The sequence below is a fragment of the Amphiura filiformis genome, chromosome 1 (assembly GCF_039555335.1).
Source record: "Amphiura filiformis chromosome 1, Afil_fr2py, whole genome shotgun sequence".
NCBI classification, from domain to species: Eukaryota; Metazoa; Echinodermata; class Ophiuroidea; order Amphilepidida; family Amphiuridae; genus Amphiura; species Amphiura filiformis.
The window spans coordinates 100,396,792-100,419,360 of record NC_092628.1 but is presented as its reverse complement, the minus strand read 5'-3'; the positions used below and the strand labels follow the sequence as shown (position 1 = coordinate 100,419,360).

At 36.0% G+C, this 22,569-nt stretch overlaps 1 protein-coding gene across 9 annotated transcripts in view; it reads right to left on the bottom strand.

Annotated features, from left to right (window-relative positions):
- Window positions 1–22,569, bottom strand: part of LOC140160277 (inositol polyphosphate-5-phosphatase A-like) — a 105,546-nt gene that overhangs the window by 61,658 nt on the left and 21,319 nt on the right. For all 9 annotated transcript variants that reach the window (XR_011859957.1, XR_011859934.1, XR_011859938.1 and 6 more), the window contains exons 4-5: window positions 21,646–21,746; window positions 7,657–7,744 (exon numbers count right to left, since the gene is read on the bottom strand). Coding sequence is in view for 5 of the 9 variants with exons in the window: in XM_072183565.1 (XP_072039666.1) it covers window positions 7,657–7,744; window positions 21,646–21,746 (189 nt within the window). In the remaining 4 variants the exon portion in view is untranslated. The remainder of the gene's footprint in view (window positions 1–7,656; window positions 7,745–21,645; window positions 21,747–22,569) is intronic.

The window sequence follows — 22,569 nt, the reverse complement described above, 5'->3', positions numbered from 1 at the left end:
CACAGTTTGCTTGAGAACATTTTAAAGTACTGCCAATATCAAAGTGAAACAAGTATTTAAACTCTGGGTTCTGATTCTGCACTGACTGTCAAGGTTTATTGTAGCAAAGATACTCATTATTTTTAGTTGCTACATCAAACCAAAGATACTATTGAGTATCTTTGGTCTCGGGTGCAATTTTTAACTGGTTCTTTCAGTTTATCAAGTACTCTAGGGCCAATTTAGTAGAAAAAATTCTGGTATACCCCAGAACGGTCAACTGCATATCCGTCAATACACGCTTTTTCAATGGGAAATGAACTTTGCTGCTTGGATGATGTCACGATGAGGTTAGCATTTATTCCGTATTGAAAAGCGTCTACTGACGGATATGCAATCGACCGGCCTCACCCTGCGCACAAGTATATCCCTAACACTAATCCTAACCTTAAAACACAGGGTGTGCAGGGTAAACTTTGTACCCCAAAGTAGTCAGCAACAGTATCAGTGTGCAGAGAGCACTACTATTCTAAATCAGTGTATTTGTACGATACACGCCATCTGAAATCATACAACTTAGTAGTACGAGTATTACGAGATCATCAGAGGAATTCATAATAATTATATTCCAGGTATAGGTAAAGGACGTAAAAGGTCTTATCATTTCCTGGTATGTATTACTGTAAAAACATTCTTGCTTTGAGGATGCATGTCCAATGCACTGGGAAAACAATAAGGCATTTACAGCATCCCTGGGACAGGATTATAAATTTGATGATATTCAATTGATTCCATTTTCCTTTGTATAGGATTTTAAATTTAATACCACTAATCATACAAAATGGGCTGTTTCATATCCCCACCTACAACTGTAATAGACTTATAAAGTAGGAACTGGTGAAAATGCAAAAATGCCATTTTCACCAGTTCTTATTTGTTCAAATTTCAATTTTTTTCCTGTTATTTTCTTTACACTACCGGTACTTTCATGCACTGGAAATGAGAAAAATTTGTACAACTATATCTACAGGGTGTCCCAGAATGATTTGTACCGTGTTTGCAAAAATAACTAAAAATAGAAGACGGGTAGTGTATCTATTTTTGATACCAGCATTATAATGTTGGACATGTCTCCTACTTATTCTGTTAATTTCAGCACGCTACCTTTATTTGTTTTGGAGTGGCATGTAATAATGTAAAATCGATGAAAAACGACTCGCATACCTTTGAAAAATGGCACGATACGATTAAATGAAGAACGTGGGATATTTGGCACAGCATTTCGACGACAACTACTGTTGGGGTTATGCCTTAAAGCTTGCGGACAGATGCAATGTTCGCTCTAGTTCTTACAGTCTTTATACGAGCACCTGAAGCTTCACTCTGCCGATTCCTGAGTTCCGTGCTCGTCAAACTTCTTTACGTTATACACTATCGTCTAATGAATCTTCTTTGGGTCTCAACATAGCTGCCGGTTTGCCAGTAAGATTTTGAAAGAAATCCACGCTGCTGTACAGTAAACTGAGGAGCCGTCGTTTCTGTACCACAACCAGTTCGATCTCTGCAAGCATTTCAAATGACATGGACCTCACACCACAATAACTATATTTAAAACTACCGCCAAAGAGAGAATGGGATTAGGCCACAAATCCTTAATTCCATATAATGATTGCTTCGTAACGTCATAAATAATAGATAGATATCGTCTATTTAGTGGAAATATGAACAGGGCACAACTAAAATACCTGCAAAACTTTTTCCAAATAACTTTGTGCTGAACGGTTAGTAATGTTACAGATTTTCAAAATAGGTTGCGTTGTCAAAACTTAGAATTCACCATTTTTACGCAATCTTCTATAACTTCTACTAGAAACGTCCAATTTTAAAAATCTAAAAAATCTGAGAAAGCTAAATATATGTAGAACTTAAAATACAAACCAATATGACCATTCAACATGCCCTTCATACCTAAAAAATTCCATCTTTCCCGGTATAGATAATTCTGGGACGCCCTGTACAACTGAATAAGATACACTTGTGCAAACAAGTGCAAACCACGTATAAATACATTAGACTTCTAGCATGCTTCAACTGATAAAGATCATAAAGTGTCCCTTGTCAGAGACTATGCCGTCCAATAAATGTGACATGCCATGAAAACTGAGTATGTTTACTGAGCTCGCTGGTGTGTACGCAGGTGCTCGGGATCATTTCGGCTGATGGAGTTCATGTCAGCACTGGCATATGCTCGGAGGGAAGTGGGACGGTTGGGATCCCTTAAAACCGGTTTAACCCACCAGAGTCTTGTCCTAAGTCCAGAGACCTCGGAGAATTGTTTGATGCCTACCCAAGGTCAATCGATGAGGAAGTTGCTTGATATTCCTCATCGATTGACCTCGGATGACCCTAAATCATCCACCCAGCTGAAGGCCAAAGGTTTTGGCCGAAACGTCGGTGATTCCATCTGACCAAAAGTGAGTTTTTCTGGTTGACCAGATTTAGTTATCTACTAATTGATCAAATCCCAGATGACTGAAAGCATAGACCATTTATGCTGAAAGTATACAGTGTCTACACAATTAACCAATTACTCTACGCAATGTTTTTACTAAGCAGCCAATCGCCAAGGTCAGAGTTTATGCGAAGTACGCACACACATTTGACACTCAGCAGATACACTTGTACGAGAATTTTAAATATCAACAGTAGTATTCAAATGTTGATACAAGATTGTGACTTTCTAGCTCCCTTCCTCATACAGGCATTGTTGTTTGTTCTTTGCACAGAGATGGGAATTGTTGATCAAATATGAAATCCATTGACGTCATTCTGAAGCTTACCTAGTCCATGCAATGATTGTTATCTTGAGATGCTATAGTAGATATATTACTAGAATTTTTTTTATTCAAAATTGATATTTTTTTTTACAATTCACCAGGGATCAAACGAAATGATATATCTCATCATCTATTGGCTCTACATAGTACATCTACTCATCTAATATCTACTAAGAAGTCTAATATCGAAATATTGATTTTCTACTTTCAGCAAGGCCAAAAAACAACAACAACGGGAGACATTCACAAAAAAGGCAATGTGCTGCGTCTTTTTCTCTTTTTTGGGGGTGAAATGATGAGCTATGTCCTAATGCTGTCTTTTTTGTTATTTGAAAGGATACTCACACACATTAAAGAAAAATGTACATGTACAAAGCATGGGAAGCTTCAAGTCAGGAAATCTTAATCATGTCTTCCTGCAAAAACACGGCCTATTTGTAAGTACCCTTCCCACCATAATTATTCTATCAAACCTGACATTTTATTGATATTACATTTGTAAATATTTGTGCATTTATAAATTTAATGAAGAAGTACAGGAAATGGCTCAAGCCCGGGAACAAGCTACATGTAAAAGTGTTACAAAACTAGGTATCTGTATCAGTTAATTTAATAGCCAATTTAAATTACTTCTTAGAACCGTTTTTGATTTTGATTCTGTGCATCCAAGGGTGTTTTGGGCAAATGGATACTTAGTCAATTCACTATGGTTGATTTAACTCAGTTTGTTAGATGGTCATTTCTCCTCCTAAAGTTAAATGTGAAAACTTGGAAGATTGCATACCTGTGTGAATAAACTGGCTTCAGTTTGATACTATGGATCCAGGTACTGTGTTATGATAGCTATGCAAATATTACATGTAAATTTAATATAGGCTAATGTATGTAGCAAGCCGAAGACCTGGACCATGACATCATTATCGTTTAAGTGGGATGGATAGGAGCGTAGAGTAAACATCATTTATAGCTAGTTTTATGTCAGCCAGATTGGCTTTTCTCCATATTCAAATTCCCATGTATACTGATACATCCAAAGAATGCTAAAAATATGTGAGGTGGTTTTATAGTATAAAACCACCTCACATATTTTTCTCCAGAAATACAAAGCCATTTTATTTTTCTATGAGTCTTCAAATTAATGTTCTATTGTTATTATGTCATAACCCTTGTCAAACCTGTATGAGTATCTTGTGCAACCTCCCCACCAGATTTGTGACAACTGTCTAAGCACATCTAAAACAAAATTCTGTTCAAATTTATCATGAAATAAAATTACCATTCTTAAGGCATATGATCATGATGATGTTAGTCAACACAGGTTTTAGGTATTAAAGGCCAAATGTTTACTTTTTCTTCATCATTTTAATAAGCACCCCCCCCAAAGTGACTGACTAAAAGCCCAGAGATGATAATTAGGTCAAATATGGGAATTTTGAATGAAAAACATGAGGTGAAATATGTACAAAATTATTATTATTTGAATCTAGTTACAACGTAATTTGCATCATAGCTTACTTCAGGACACAGACTAGGCCAAAAAAAGGTTTGTCTCAAAGCTCACAAGTTGTGAAAACAAATGCGAAAATGCGATTATTTTTTTTTTTTTTTTTTTATTCCCGACTTTTTTCATGGTATTTGGAGGAAAAAAACCGAATTTTTCTGGAAAAAGTAAAAAAATTTTTGAAATAAAAAAATTTCAGATTTCTTTTTTTTTCCAAATCTCACGATTTTACAAATGCGCACGCGAGTTTTGAGACAAACCTTTTTTTTTTTGGCCCTATAATAACCGCTCTGCCCTTTTTTCTTGGGCTGTGGCATGTTTTGAAATGGGAGTGATTCTTGTTCTGAACTTGTAATCATTGTGAGATGAGTTGATATTGAAGTATGAATTTCAAAGAGGGGCTATGAAGTAGACTAATGACACTACATCATTTGAAGGATTTATGCGACACTGTTTCCAATAACAGTGAATGTTTTCAGGCAAAATTAATAGAACCAGGGAAGTGAGAGTCTATGTACATCCAAATATCACTGATATTACATTTTAGGATCTTTGCATTCACCATTTTGGTATCATGTTATAATGGTCCATTTTTGGTTGACAAAAACTAACCAAAGACAAAACACCTTAAGCTAATAATTATTTGTAAATATACCAGCAAACCTATTGCAAACCTGTACAATAATTGCACTTACAGATGAAGCAAAATTCAATGACTTTTCAAAATTGCTGCAACACAATAATAAAGCATCCCGTGTGTCATATGAGATCTCATAAAACAGGTAAAATCTTGTGTCCATATGATTGACAGATCCTATTAATTAAGCTTACAGAACATGTCAATTTTGATCTACAGTATACACTTGAAAACGCGGACCATGGCTGCTATCCAGTGAATTGCATCAAGTCACAACCTCATCTTCAAGAGAAATCAGAAATTCAATTTCCTGTTCAATAGTTGTAAACATTTTAAGACAGTTCAAAAATGACATCCAATTCCTGCTTAAATCCCCTTGTTAGCTCTTTTTATTTGTGGGCATGATTTCCTAATGGGAAAGAAAACCTGGGTGCTACATCTTTCTTAAATAAACTATTTTGTGTACACTTTCAAATTACAAAGTACTGACTGCTATCTTTGATTAGAACTGCAGTATTAATTCTGGGAGTAAATTCAGTATAAAATGTAAATGCTAAAAATTACTGGCTCAGTTCTCTATAGGATGCTCACAGGCCCGTATGCAGGATTTTTTTTTTTGGGGGGGTGCTGATTTTGAAAAAGTGGACTTTTTTCCAGGGGGGGGCGATTTTGTGAAAAGTGGACTTTTCCCCCCAAATTTGGACCTTTTTCGACCAACAAAACCCATAAAAACCTGTCGAACCCCCGCACCCCCCTGCGTACGGGCCTGGATGCTCACCAGTGCAAAGTGTAAGCAGTAAGCATTCTTAAAGCAGAATTCAATACCTGTGTCTATTCCGAATGTACCTTGCAAATGTTAGCACGAATCCATGGGATATTAGGTCACATCAAATTATTTGTTTGGTTCTTGTCAAAGGATTTTCATGCATTGATGAGGGACGGAAATCGGAAGTGTTTTTTTTTCCTCTTCAATGTAAAATTATATTTGTTAGTTGTTGAAATCATCTGGCTTGCTATCCCCAGAAATTGAGGTGGGAGGGGACAAGAACCTTATTTTTAAAATTTATATGGCCTATGCAGTACAAATTGGACTGAATTGAAATTAATTCCCAGGCAAGCCTTAGTGTATGTGTTGAAACCAGCAAGAAATGGTCAATTTCCTCTTATTTATCATGTGTTACTTCAACCTTTAAAATGCACATATTGAACAATTTTGCTGAAGTCATCTGCTATGAATAGTAATGTTTTTCAGAACTGTATAATTAAATATCAACTTGATGTTGTACACTGCACACCTGAAAATGATTTCATTAAGTCAAGGCCACAATTCATGTCTGCGCTGTACAGCTGATCGATATTTAATTGCAAGTTTGTGTTAACTAAAAATTGTATGCGACAGAAAGCATTCATACATTTGTCAAAAAACTGGGTTTATGTTTGGAAGCATTGTAGTGAATTCATGCCATGAAATGAATAAGTTGATTACATTTTTATAATTTGTGAATGTCTGAGTGTCACTTCACTATTTCCGGTATACACAAATATAATTTCACATTTTTTATGCAGGTTGGCGAATATTTCACATACATGTAAAGCAAAGGGCATTTCACATCTACCATATTTGCATGTGCTATTTAAATTAGGACCTATAGGGCCAACACATTGCACATGACACATGTTGTTGAAACTGCCACCAGAAATCGAAACATATGCTTGTATTTTACAAGTACTGCATTTGAATATTCCCTATTCTACCTTGTGAGTTTTTGAACAGTTTTTGTGGTATATTATCTTTGCTTATCAGTTGTCAATCATAATGATTTTGAGCGCTTTTTAGAGACCTATTTTGTTAAATGGGCTTTTAATTGTGTGCTGTTATTATTCATACCATGAATGCAGAATACACTCAAGTGGAGCAACTATATCCACTTCCACTTCAAAAATCTGAATTGCAAAATGGGACTGGAGAATATAAACGTTCAACAAAATACCAACTTGAACTTTGTGTGATCAGATTTGGAACAGTCACACTGTGTTGTAGTCCGACTCGCCTTGCCTATAGACCCCTGTCAGGAAGATAATTTTAGCACTGATTTTCACGACCCTAGACACTGTCAGGGGCCAGGATGTTCAACTCTGATGACGCCATCTGAAGGAGAAATGACATCATCTCGTATCAGAGACTTTCAAAGCTGCCAAAAACAATGATATTGATCAGCGAAAGCTGCTTGTAGGTCAAGCCGGGAGTATTATGGTGTTGACATGCTCTTACTATAAATAGCACGTGTTTAATTCCCTTCTCCCACTCTCCAATTCTGAATAAATAGCTTTAAAGTTCTATAAACAAACACTTATGACATTTTGGTAAATGCAAGACATTAAAAACAATTCAGTGCATCTTTACATTGAAGTATGATAGTTGGCAAATGGGTGGATTGCAATCTGTGAATTGACTGTCACAAAAAAAAATTCTTATGAAATATTTCAGTGAATCAAAGTTGATTTACTTAAATTGTCATCTGAACAGTAGATAACTAGTAAGATTCAAATGATACCATCAAAATTCCTTTACAAGAATCAAGATTAATCGTTGATTTTTGCACTGTGATGAGAATTAAACCAAGTTAGATCGACAAATGTTTGTAATAGTTTTAGAATCCCATATAGCATACTTTATGCACTCGCTTCTTTGGCTGACTTACCGTAAAATGTTCAGCTACTGTGAATTCCTTATCCATTAGAGCACATATTCTGTCGTACGATCTCATTTTATCACTTTCAAATATCAGCCTAGAAAATGAACAAAATTAATAAAAACATACTTTACATCAAAATCAAATCATACTTTATGTAAAACATATATAATTTGAAATGTGAAGATTTGCACCCATCAGGCAATTAGATTTGCTCTGGAGAATTTGAATTCTTTAAAATTGCCACAAATCTACTAACATTTAACTTTGCCGGCCGTGCAATCTGGAAACTCTATGACATGCATGTTTTGTACTGGCAAGCTATCCAGACTCTACCATATTTGCATACTGTTGATCATGATACTGTACCTCGGATTATTTTGCCATGCACCCAGAAAACTTTATATAATTATGACTGGCATGTAATGTGGAAAAACATGCACCTAGCGCTATATATAATACGGAAAACAAACCTTTGCAAGGCTCACCTTCCAAGATGTCAACTATTGTTAAATATCAGGTCTTTGTGGATAAATATTGAAGGTTCACTACATTGCATTTTGGTCCGAGTTAAAAACCTACCCTATTCTCACTTATTAAAGCCTCCACTCTAATAAATGCTCCACCATATTTTTCAACCAAACTGTTCCATAAAATACTGAAAACATCTTACAGTACCCAAATTTTCGAACATACAATCGCTGATTTCACGATATCTATGTGTGCAGTCAATGTTATCGACCATGTTTACAGTATTTGTAGAAATTCCTTCTTGTTTTTGGAGCACCACAGCACTGCCAATCAGTATTAGCAATGGGAATTATCATTGTAAAAAGGACCTCAATTAACACCCCCTCCCTTTTTTGGAAAAGGCAATGCTCTGAGGCATTTAAAAAACAATTCGAGCAAATACGAGCAAAATTCATTGCAACAATGATAAGTTTTGGTATTTTTTAAGCAATTGTCAGGAAAACATGACTTACAGGCCTTGCCGTTCGAGGCGAGCGATCGCTCTCGCTCGCCACCACTCGCCCAAACTCAATTTCTAGTGAGTGATTTTCTACTCGCCATAGATACTAAATACCGCTTGTTGCGAATCATTCAAAATTGAATCCAATTAAGACATACTTCAAGTTTCAGCACTTTCAATGTATTTGATATATCGTAATAAATTAGCCTTAATCCCTGAAAACGAAAGAGAGGGTGTCAACAAGTGTTTCATATTGGTACAAATGACTTTAGAGAGCGATTCAACCACTAGACAGTGATTCGACCACTCATGTGACTAGCATCATGCTAGTGAGTGATTGACCACTCAACTTTAACATCTGGATGGCAAGGCCTGACTTAAATTTAAATGCAGGGAAAAAATTGATCAGTCTTTCACAATTCCCTCAAGTTGAAAAACACATCCTTGCCCCTGTAGTACCAAGTCCTGGAGAGCAATTAGCCACTATCAATACACTGTATGTTATTTTTCTAACCTTCTCAGCTCTAGGATACATGTAAATTCTTATTTTTACAGGAATGGCTTGCAAGTAAGAATTGGATATAATTTCCATTAAGTGTGAAGGAAAAGAAAATCTTAAGAAAATGAGTAAATAACGAAAGACTACACTAATACACTTGTAGGTTGTTCACAGATCATGATGATTTGCATCCCAAGATTGGTGTTACATAGTGCTGTCCACATTATTATGTGTTATCTGTGTAATAATCATCATATTTTGAGCTTCAGGCATGTAAGCACTTTCAAAAAACATCTTCATTTCAGTTTTTTGTATCAAATGTGGTTTGTACACAGTACACTCATATCGAGGGTTGAGAGCCAGAAAGCCTCAACTCACAATCACCTGCTCCCACAAAATGAGCATAAAGTCACCAGGGCACCATAGAAGATACAGTCTATTAACCATGCCAAAATTCAGTAGAAAACAAAAGACATTGTGGAAGAAATCATCAGAAATATTGATTTTTGAAGACCAAGGCAAGGACAAGGGGCCAAATGCTCATTTTGTGAGAGCTGGTCATAGTGAGTTACAGCTTTCTGGTTCGGAGCCTCGATATGTACTTGATGTATGCTATTTGGGGCAATGTATAATTAGGGGGGTAAAATTTCCAAATGGCAAGTCATAAATTACTTGCCCATCCTCTCATCCAGCAAAACATTGCTTCCCCCTCTCAGATCCCAATATGAAAACTTTAAATGGTCTAGATATAATCATATACAGCATTTCTGTACTGTGTTCCTAAGCCTTTTAAAGAGCGTTCTCCACCCCCTTTCAGCTTGCCAGACACGGCTTAAATCTCCTTTGGCTTGCCAAGAAATTCTTGCCCCCCCCCCCCCCCATTTTACCCTCCCTAGCTCATAATTATCGCATAGCCCTCAACAACATCAATGTGGCCATCCAATACTTCACACATGGTATTCACTGCAATGAATGCAATGAACATGAAGAAAGGAAGAAAGAAAGGGAGAACAGGAAAAAAGACATATGGCTGGGAGCCCACTTCTTGGCCTTGGCATTCACCCATAAACATCACAACTCAACAATATGATTATGTTGGCTACACTTACAAAATGAAAATGTCACTCTAAATGTTAAAACACCCACCACCACACAACCACACATTGCAAAACAAACAATGAATTCAACATCAATATTCTTCCATTTGCATCAATCCATTACATATCTCTTGATACCACCTAACACAAATGCTACTGAAATCATACCAGGTAACAATTTTCATTGTATAATACAAGTCAGTCAGATGCTGCTAATATTCATGATAAGTATCTACAAATTACAAATATTACATCTGGCTGCAATTGTGTCAAAATCAGGCCTGTATGCAGATTTTTTTTTTTTATTATTATTTTTTTAAATTTTAATGAAACTCTCCTAAAAATTGTCCATTATTGGACTCTTGAATGATTTATCACCAAAAAGTAGATGCTTGGTCAATTTTTCTCCCATCTGTGGACCTTTTTATAGTAAAAACAATAGCAAAAGAAGTACCTTTGTGGAATGGGTGGAGAGGCATGCTGTGATACTCCTGGTGTTTCAGAAATATGCTTTTGAGAGATGTAGGGCAAGCTTGAAAATGTATTTCATATGTGACACGATCTGGGCCATGGGGGCCAAAGGCGGCAAATTTGAAACTGAGATAAAGGTAAAAATATGGCGTAAAAAAAACAATAAAATACATAAGAAAATAGACATCAAAAAACTTCATAACTTTAGAACCAAGTATGCTAGGCCTTTGGTGTTTTCAGTAAATGATAGCCTATTGTAAGTATAATGTAACAATTATAGAAACTCAATTTTCAAAAATGCCTCCTTTGGCCCCCATGGACCAGATCGTGTCACATATATGAATTTAGCAAATATCTTCTTTTAAACCTCATCTTACGGGAGGGGGCTTGTACCCCCAACAGCATTTTTCCCTGTACACAAAAACTGTCCAATAAGCCCACAAATGCCCGCTCATATGGACTAATCGTAACCTTTGGCCGTCCTTTGCGCTCATTTTCACAATTCACTGTTTTTGACTTACCACCTTACCACTTCAAGTGTTACCTGCCTGGGGTGGCTTATTACGACAAATATCAGACCTTATTTGGTTGCCTAGCAACACAAATGCAGGACGGAGTGCTTTAATTGTAATTTCTTGCTATAAATGCATTTTACTGTCAAGCGACACAGACAGTATTATTCGTTTCACTGCTGGCGACCATGCATCAATGTAGATCATTATTGATTCTTTCCCGTTGCCAAAAACCAAATTGCCTCCAAAAGCTTTTAAGAGTAGCCGCCAATTTGAATCCGTTTCAAGGAAAAACACACTTATTGTATGTAGTGTGGTATTGTATTGTACTTTTTATTTGCATTGAGGATACCTTACTGAATGCAAATTAATGTTTGCAACTACTGCTTCATAAGAGATGTGTGTGGCTATGCAGCCAGCTAGACAGAGGCAGCCCCTTGATGCAGACAGAGACAGAGAAAGAGCGAAAGAAAAAGGATGAAAGAGATACAAAAGACAGGCAAACTGAGAGAGAGAAACAGACAGACAGACAGACAGTAAAGTCAAGTCAAGTCAAGCCACTGTAAAAATTAAATGGGGTCACGTTACTGAATTTCAGTCAAGTCAATCACTTCATTTCACCTCAAGTCACAAGTAATGTTGTTACCAGGTCCATATGCAGGATTTATTTTGGAGGGGTGCTGATTTAGAAAAAGTGGACCTTTTTCCAGGGGGGGGGTTTGAAAAGTGGACTTTCTTCCCAAAATGTGAACCTTTTTGACCAAAAAAGCATTTTAAAAAAAAGTCTACACATAAAAACCAGTTGTGAGAATGAAATTCCTGCACAAAGCTTAAAGCTATCTAGTTATTAAGATCTAATTTTTATACTTAGTTCACTGCACTTTTACACATTTTTTCCTAATTGACAAAAGAATTGTATTTGCTTTGGAAAATTAAAATTAATTTTCCAAAGATATTCTCACTATCAATTAAGGACTTCTAATATCACAAAATGCTCTTGCTAATGATGCTGAACTGTTTAATGACACTGCAGAAAGTAATTTATATAGATTGATAACTTGAATGCATGCTACAGTACATATACATTAATCTTACCATTATTGCAAGAATTAACTATCAATCTCCTAAGCACTTAAAATGTCAGAGCTCACCATAGCAAAATTTACTTACTTCTTGAATGTTGCTTTATTTTCTTAATCTGTGGGAATTTCCCCAATATTGGTTCATCCTTTTCAGTTTAAAAATTGAAAGCTGAATTCAGAAATGTTGTAAGTGCTTTGTTATCATTATGCACATACAACTTTTTTTGCATTCAACTGAAAATATATGGTTTATCCCTAATCATTTATAAAACAAGCTTTAAAATGACACATATATAGCATTTGCCACAATTGCTTTGGAAATAGGTGCTGGAAAAGCCAATTTTGCCCTATATTAATTCCTTTGTTTTCTATCAAATAATGTAAGCTTTATTGGTCACCCAATTGGTCAATATCTCTCAACACTGGCATCTTTACACTGGGTTTGTGGTGGATGGTTACAAATATGTTTACTACAAAGGTATCAAGCACATGAAATCAATGGCATACACTAACTCTTGTTACATGATCTAATAATAGGTCTATTGCCATTTGGTCTAATACCATTTCGTCTAATTCCCGTTTAGTCTATATTCAATTGGTCTATTACCAGAAAGGCTAATTGCCACTTAGTCTAATAATCATATAGTCTAATAGCCATTTAGTCTAATATTGTTTGGTCTAATAACCGGTATGTCTACTAACCATATAGTCTAATAACCATTTGGTCTAATATTTCTTTAATAACCATTTGGTCTAATAACCGCTTGGTCTAATAATCGTTAAGTCTAATACGCCGAATGGTCTAATAACCAGTTAGTCTAATACCATTTCGTCTATTTATTAATAAACTAAATGCTTGTAAGACTAAATGGTTTGTAGACCAAATGGGTAGTAGACCAAATGGCTATTAGACCTATTGGTTATAGACCAAATGGGTATTAGACTAAATGGTTGTTAGACTAAATGGTTTTAGACTTATTGATTATAAGACTAAATGGTTATCGGACCAAATGGTTATCGGACCAAATGGTTAAAGGACCAAATGATTATTGGACGTAGTGGTTATAGACCTAATGGGTTTAGACGAAATGGATGTAGACGAACTGGATATTAGCCCAAATGGTATTAGACCAAATGGCAAATCCCCTAATAATACACTCGGGCTACAGTCAGAAACTTTTTAATTATGCAATTTTTTTACAATGCACTTGCTTGTTCTTTATGTTGCTGTCAACAGTCTCTCTCGCAACGCAGCCACGTTACCACCAAAAAGCAACGCTATCCCGTTATCAGCGACGGCCAACCGTCACCATATAGCGACTGTTGATTTTGGGCGTTTCTTTTCGTGATTTTGGGCTTATTTTTGCTATTTCTGCTACGATATCTCTGTCTCTACGCCCAATAAATACGCTGTTGTCACCCAATGTGAGCACGGAATTCGCGGAACCGAATAACATTGAGAAAATGGCGTCAATGCAGTCGATTTTGTGGTGATAGATCACGAAAAAATGTGCAACTTGGTGGTCCGATTATGGTGCTTTACCAGGTTAGAATGGTGAGTTGGATTACAGAATATCGTAGAGTAGCTTTCATATTGCATGACTCTTCAAAAATATTGCTTGGTAAATCATTTTATCATCGTGGTAAATCATTCCGAAAATGGGCTTCGTGTTGCGATTTTGCAACTGCAAACGGCTACACGTTCCAATGCAAACGGCTATGCGTTACCAGTGCAGACGGTATGCCGTCGATGTTCGATCATTATAAATTAAGAATTGGAAACCGCTATCCGTTACCAAATTGAACGGTGCGCCGTTGCTCTGTAGAGACCAGAGATGGTTGAAACCTTTTCATGATTTCATCATCATCATGGCTTTCATGCATGATGTTATATTTTCATACATTGTTACATGACATGTCATGATGGCTGCATGGATGTCATTGTCATTGTCATTGATGATGTACATGTATGATGGTCATACAGTACTTCCAGTACACAAAATTGACGAAGAAAAATAAGCATACTGGATTACTGATACCCCCGTACTATGCTATATCCATATCCATCCATGGCACGAGCCTGCCCCATGTCTGGCATTTGCTGAATAATTTAATTATGCACATAAACACAATCAATTCATATTTATATAATTAATATTACATGTAAATTGAACCATGATTTTTAGTAATCAGTTTGGTTTTTAATTAAGCATTAACTTGATCAAGATGCAAATTTTAATTTCATTGTAAGTCTAGCTTTGCCTTTGAATTTGCTCACCGACATGACCGATAGCTTCTTCACATGATCCCGGTTGATCTGAGGCTAGCATGCTAATCTTTGGTTCACTTCAACTCAAGTTCGGTAGTGACGTACAAATACAGTGTATGTTTAGAGGTTGTTGCGCTTCAACTAAGCGTGTCAACAAGTCGCCCTTGTACACAGATGCGTATCTGAGATACGTGCACGCTCTGTGTGCGATTATTACGATTAACTTTATGTTCACCAGGACTCCGTATACTGCGACCAGGGAAATACGCACGTATACACCATCGTCACTACCAAACTATAGCTATCAAAATCAAGTAGAACTAGAAACCGATGATCAAAATAGATTGAAACAGATGATCACATCAAAAACATTACATAATTGCTAAAATTGCACTCCCAGTTTCAACAAAATTTGCTACTCAAATTTTAATATTTTTTTGTTTATTTTCCATTTGATTTACGATCACAGGAGGCACGAAAATCTGCACAACGAAGAAGAAAATGACAACTCAAGATGATGGAGCTTCAGCGGTTAATTTATATATAAAATCCTGGTCAAAATTCAGGATCATCATGATCATAAGACTGCATTGTGACTGTCACTGTCAACTGAAGGAATTGTTACAAATGTAAAAATAAGGCAACGAAAAAAGAAAATCCTGTTCTACTGGCCTGACGGACCCATATTTTCCAAAATTTGGGAAACAAATTTTTCCTGTTTACAAATGAATCACGACCAGGGACAGGCGATTTGCGCGAAAAAAAATAGCAAATTGCACGGAACTCTTTTTTCAGTGCAAATCATGTATCCCTGCCCATAGGAAAAAAATAGCCAATTGCGCGGAAAAAAAGTTCCGCGCAAATCGCCTGTCCATCACGACCCAAGTTTCGAAAATATTAGGAACAATTTTTTTTTGTATTTTCCCAAATTTCAATTATTTCAGATTTGTGTTGATTTTTTTGAGTGATTTTGCAACAACAACAACAAAAAAATGCCCAACCGACCGAAGGTCCAACTGCCTGTAGAACAAGTTGTTTTTTTGTCGCCTGAAGGAAGTAAATCTCGGACAATATTAATTTTGAGAAATGACGCCAGACACACACATCGCCTTGTGGTAGGAATTGTAAATTTTATTCCTGGACCCACACGCTACAGAGAGGCTTGGAGCATAGAATGGAACAATAAATATTTGTAACATAGATGATACACAATTATCATGGAATAATATACATTACAATGGATTAAAATGTCAGGTACTGAGCTTGAAATCAAAAATCTTTTCTTTTTTTTTTTTTTTTTTTACAATTTTTTTTCCAGTTTTGGAGTGTCCCTGGACCTAAACCACAGAATTAGAGAAGGAGAACCGGGACTCCCTATACCGCCACGTTCAATCGCGTCGTCAGCTATGGGGAGAAAATTGGGGGTATTCGGGTCCTTGCCGACGGTGCGCGGAGATGAACGAAAACAACTCTGCGCCTCATCTGAAGCATCTTGGTACTCAAGCGTGCAGGTCGCATCAAGTCGTCTCTCAAATGCGCCCATTATCCATGTCGCGCTTGCCGAGATAACGAATGCCTCAAGCACATTCCGAGGGAAACCGAATACCCCCAATTTTTGCTCCATGCCTGTATTAAGATGGCGGTCGAGTCCTGGTTCTCTGGTTTTAATTCTGTGACCTAAACCTAGATGCTAGGATCATTCATGCTTGACCTAAAAAAAAATTGAATTTGAATGGATTTTAAAATCATTAATAGAGGATGACATGAATACAAATGATCAACCATGAATGATTCTAGCATCTAGGTTTGGGTCCAGGGACACTCCAAAACCAAAAAAAAGGACTTAAAAAAAAAAAAAAATTTTGTTTGTTTTTAAATTCGAGTATAATCCCACCCACGCCCCCCAATTGTGAAAAATTTTCACCTAAAAAACGGGTGGGACTATACTCTGACCAATACGGTACTTTCTGATATATATAAGTCGACAAAAAAAAGCCTGTTTTACGGGCCCAACCGACCCAAATTGTGCGTATTAGGAGATTTTTTTTTGTGTTGAATTATCTTGTAAAATCAGCCATTTTATGGCCTAAATTGATTGATTTTGACTGAAAATGTTTGAGAAAAATGAAAAATCAAAACATTTTCAAGATTTTGTTGATATTTTAGCTTCCAGAAAAAAAACTCAACAAAAAAATCCCCTAATTGAAAAGTCTGTACACTCCCTTTTTCAAGTATTTAAAACGGCAAGAAAATAAATGTTGTATGCTTTTATATTACTAGGCCGAGTAAAAATAAAAACATGTTTCTCGTCCGGGTTTTAAAAAAAGAGGAGAAAGGGCTTTAAGGGTTTTTTGGTGTAAATACCCATGTTTGGCCCTTTATTTATCGTATAGAATAATGCCTGCAAAAAGGAGGCTTTTTTGTTCTGGTAGGTACCATGAATTATCATAGAACCTTTCAGTAGTTTCTTGTATATTAGCAAGGCTATATGCATCTCAAATTCTTGGACATCTTTCTTCTAAAGTTATAACTGAATTTAAATAACTGAATTAAAATAATTTGAAACAGCCTCAAAAAAGGAAGCAGGAGGGGAAGAGAAACATGTTTTATATTTTACTCGGCCTTAAATTGTATTGTTATTTAAAAAACAATTGCCAGCAAAATAATTTTGCAACAGTATTTTACATCAAACTGACTGTTCTTGTTGGCTTCACCTATATGAAAAATTCAAAATTTACGCCTTAAAAGATTGTTTGATTGGCGTAACCAAAAAAATAAGGGTAGGTAGGAATTTTCTTTTCTCTATTTTTTTTAAGCTGTAAATTGCATTTGATAAAAATAGAGGCCTTGGAACTTTTTTTTTTCTTCATTTTTAACTTTTTTTTAATCTTTTTTTTTTTGCAAAAAAAATCAGAGTCGGGCCTATTTTTAGGGTAGGTCGGGTTACGCCAATGAAACAATTTTTTTACAGGATCAGCTTTGTAAATACACATGTTCACTATTTCAGCCAAGTGCAGTTATCTCTTTCCTGATAAATTGGCTATTTTTTCTTGAAATCTTGGATGCAATAGTGCATTGCAGTTTGCTTTCAAAAAACTTAAGTATCTCTGAACAAGCTAAATATAATTTGATTCTTCCATTTGTAAGTACTTCTAGAAGTTGAAAAATAATTAAACATTTAGTTGTGTCAGAAAAAATATTTGTGAGGTGCTTCTTTTTAATAAAAAATGATAATTTTCTAAACAATGTGTATTTGTAGCCGTGTATGGCTATTTAACCCACAGGTGTGGTATTTAGTCCGGGATAGTGCCTGCTGGCTGTTAGCTGGATGGATAGGTAGAATGGTGGTCCACCCACTCCAACTCGGGTTCGATTCCCTCTGCGTCCGCTTTTACATAACTAATATTACTTTATTTTTATTTCATCGATTCAAATAAGTCTTGCATTATAATTACCGACATACTTGAATGAGTCCGGCTATGGAGACACACCCCAATAAATAATTACATTGTCCCAAAGCAGACTTTGCATCATTAATATATACTCAGTTAATTATCAAAAAGGGAATTGTAAGGTAAAATTTTGGCTATGGTACTCAAGCTAAATTACTTTTTGAGCGGCCTAACCAAAAATGGGGTCCTTAATCGAGGTGTTAGTCCAACAAAGTAAAATAGACCAGACACTTTGCTACTAGTAATTGTAGAAGTTTAACTAATCTGAAAATAAAATCTGAACAACAATAATTTGTTAGTCCAAATGTGTGAAAAGCCTCAAGTAGTTCGAAACTGAAAAGCACTTCGCTCTTCCACTTCACTTTGAATCTGAAAACATGGTGCTAGTCTAACTCCAAATAGATTCATTTTGGAAAATGTCTGAAAAGAGAAGTGTTTTTCATGTAAGGACTAGTGACATGTTTTTCATATTCAGATTAGCATTTTGTCGGACTAGAGAAGTGGTTTTTTTTCCATTATGGACTAGCAAGGTGTCGGAAAAAAGATGTGCAATGCAGTACATATTCAAACTAGTGACGTGTTGGACCAAAGATGTTTATTTTATGTACGGACTTATTGGACTGTTAACACATCGGTCCACTGACATGCACCTGCAACAATATTTTTGATTTGTTTCTTTGCAAGTATGATTTAAACTACATGTATAGACTGCAATTAGTTTATTACTTCCATAATAAAAGCATTCGCCATTGGAACAAGAAACATGAAAAAAAGCTGTGTTTGGAAGATAGAATGAGTGAAATAAATTAATGTCTATTGTCTATTTCCAATGTCCTAATAAAAAAGTGATACATGTAGTTTGGCCGGCAGTTTGATAGTACTGTCATGTCATGTCATTTACAACCACTCGTGACACGTGAATGCAATCATGTAAATTCATATAAGCTTAAAATTTATTTTCAATTTTGAACCGAGCAGGTACAGCTATCTAGAGTGCATCTAGATCTGTGCAACACACACAACAATTCGAGCCAGGAGGGTGAAAGTGCATATAGGAACAATGCCAAAAACTACGTCACGCCGGTCACGCTATTGTTCGACTTAAACTACATCATTCGCCATTTTGTAAATATTAACGCATGATCGTTGCTTTGAAGTTTCCACCGGATAGTCTGTGGATAGCGCAAGAGCATGCTTTGACCATGCGCAAAAAATGAATATCATGAAGATGTTTAAGATTGATTCTTAGATGTTTCAAAAATTACCGTCATATTGCATAGATTCATCAAAGAATGGTTTGAAGTACTAACCTTATTTAGTAATTTTAAAAAATCGGGAGAATTTTACAAAATCAATGTTTTTACCTGTCGGTATTACAACTCGTGAAAAACATTAGTGATGTGCCTGGGTGACCTAATCTACTAACCTTTAACGTTTCCTCTATGAACTCTAACCCTCCTGCAATATGGCGCCTATTGTCTAGAGTTAAACTACATCATTCGGTGTGTTACGTAATAGCTACGATGCCTATCCCTTTATATCCCTGTTCGAGCTTTCCGGGGCGACAAGTTCCCAAATCAACTGCATTATTTCTCATTCATACGAGTACATTTATTTTTATTTCCCTAAAAATTCGTGGGGAAACAATGGCAGTTGTTTACTTCTGTTTATTTACCCTGACGTAGTTGTGAATATTCATGAGCCAGTACATCAACTGACCAATCACAATCAATTATTGACATGACGTAAACGTAAAATTTGACCTCATTAATGACCTGGTAAACAAAGTTTTCCATCATGGATGCGTGGTGATCGAGTCACATTATTTTGACGTCGACAGTTGAGATAGTTTCCGTGTTATTATCCGCGCGGAAATATTTCTAGTAAATTGAATATTTGTTCTAAGTAGAAAACATATCAAACTTGGGTAATATTACGGGGTTTTTTTGGACCATGACTCAAAATCATGTGGAAAATATAGAAATTTCTAGATCGAAATTTATGCTTAGCTTTTCAGGTTAGTTCGACCCGTTAGACCTTCCCAATTATGTTTCAAGCCATAATTTTACAATTAATCATTAATTTGGAGTACATAGATGTAATATTTTTACTTTAAAACAAATAATTTTCTGATATTTTAGCGAAAAATTTACGCTCCAGTTTCATAGTTTCGACCATTCAATGCATCGACTCGCTGTGCACAGTGCACACGTTGTATGCATCGGGCGATACTTGCTGAACGAGCAATCTCGAGCTGACCGTCATGTGCTGACGCTGCGCTCCCGTCAGTATGGTAACGGGCGTCCCGTTATCTTCAAAGGGGTAACGGCATGCCGTACCCCTAAAACTGCTGCCCTCTATGTGCTAACGTGGCTCCGTTGCGCGAGAGACTGGTCAAGAAGCTGTTTAATATAGATGCTGATGGTTTCTTGGTGAACAACAAACAAACCCCTTTCATTAACTCTGAGTATTGGGCAAATGAGATATCTTCAATTTCATACAAGACCAAACATAAATGCGTATCATTAGTGTGGAAGATAGACCTTCACAGACAAGCTTGTTGAGACAAATCACTTGCAAATGACATCTGTAATTGGATGGTAAGAGGGAGTGGGATAAAAGCTTTTATACTATGCAGAGTGTTTCTGTAAATATAGCAGTTTCTAACAGAAAACAATTGAAATATCTGCATGACTACATCCATGACATCATACTCCAGGTTCAGACTCATTTGACTTTTATAAGAAGTTTGGCTTTGTGAAGATCAAGAAAAGGGTGCCTTGGTAAAAGTGATGCAAAAACATTACAGTCCAACCTCTTTTATCCAGCCATGATGGGACCAAGCTCTGTCCGGATAAGTGAACAATCTGGATAGGTGAATTACATGTAATTCTGCATTGACTGTCCCAAGTACTGAAGTTGTGACAACAAAAGATTGTTTTTAATATGGGGTAATAAACATTTTGAGGAGAGCGGGAGCAATCACTCTCTACTGCTCTCCTTAAATCTGACATAGGAGAGTGATTTTCAGCTCTCCTTAGTTGACCATTCTCTCCTTGCATTCAATTGTAAATGCTCTAAACAGCTCTACTTGAAGGCTCCAGAAGAGCTATTTAATGCTCTCCTGCAAATTCCAAAAGACAGTCCCTGTGGCTTTAGAGTACTTTATGCAACATGTCATTCTAAGCATTCAGAGTATGGACTTAAGGTGTTAAATCATCAAAAACATGTTTTCCTGTGACAATTTCACAGCCAGATAACAGGGAGATCCATATAAAAGAGGTCCAGATAAGAGAGGTTGGACTGTATTATTTATTAAAATCATATTTATACAGGGTTATCCTGCAGACATCACAAATTGAAACAAATCAAAATTATTTAATATCAAAAGGACATTCCTCATATTCAGAATGCAATTTGATGTATCTGATATGCTCTCATACATGTCCAACAAAAAATATGGTGCAAATGTTGCTATCCCATCCCTTATGTACTGTGCCATGTTGAGTTGATACTCTTTTGGTCCAATATCGTTGGCTGCATCACAGTTGCTATTTGTTTTAATTGAACAGAATTACTGTGCAACTGCTGTTTACAAAGACTTGACAAAACTAGTTGATCAAGTCATTTGACTGGGTTGACTTACCTAAGAAATTTGTCAACATATTGCATACTGTGTTCATAGTTCTTGCCTCCTACTTCCTGGCAGTGCAGTGCTACGAAATGTGGCTGTAATCTCTCCAATGTCTGTGATATGAAAACAACAACATTTAAATGTTAATAAGTAAACAAAATTGTTTTTTAAAAGTTTGTTGATCTGGGTCAAAATGTTTTTAACATAAAATGTTGGGTTATTTAAAGGTCCGTAACCCGATCGACAGCATCATCCCCCCGATTTTTTTTCATTGTTGATGAGGTTTTGGTATCATTTAATAGATTATATTTTCTCATTACCATCCTGAAATTTGACGATCCAATTTGATGTATTTTCGGAGAAATCAAGAAACAAACAGGCTATACTGGTAACCACCTTCGACATTCTGGGTAGGAAAAAATGATTCCGTGAATAAGAGCCGTTTTACTCCCGTGCCAATTCGCATTAACGGAAATAGGTCCGAAAAAATGAGGGCGCTTATAATGATAAACGCTTAAAACAAAAAATAAAGAAATACATAAAGGATGAAATAAATACAAAACAAGACCTTATCTTGTTAAGTATGATACGAGGAATGTGAAAAAAATATGAGAAAAATGTCCCCACTATAAAATTAATTAATTAATTAATTAAAAATATTATAAAAACCCATTTTTTCATTAAAACAAATCCTAAAATAAAAGATAAGTGTAAAATGTATGTGATGATAATATACAAAATTAAAAGGAAATGTATCAGGGTCAAATTAAAATAAAAAGAATGAGATATTTTGTCAAAAGAATGATGAGCGTAGTGGTATGGCGAAGCACTCGACGGCAGTGTTGTTTCTGGATGCCGGACCACAATGCAATTCATGCGTACCAACTTATTGGCTTACTAATTGTGCTAATTATTCACTTTTACGCTGAAAATGTT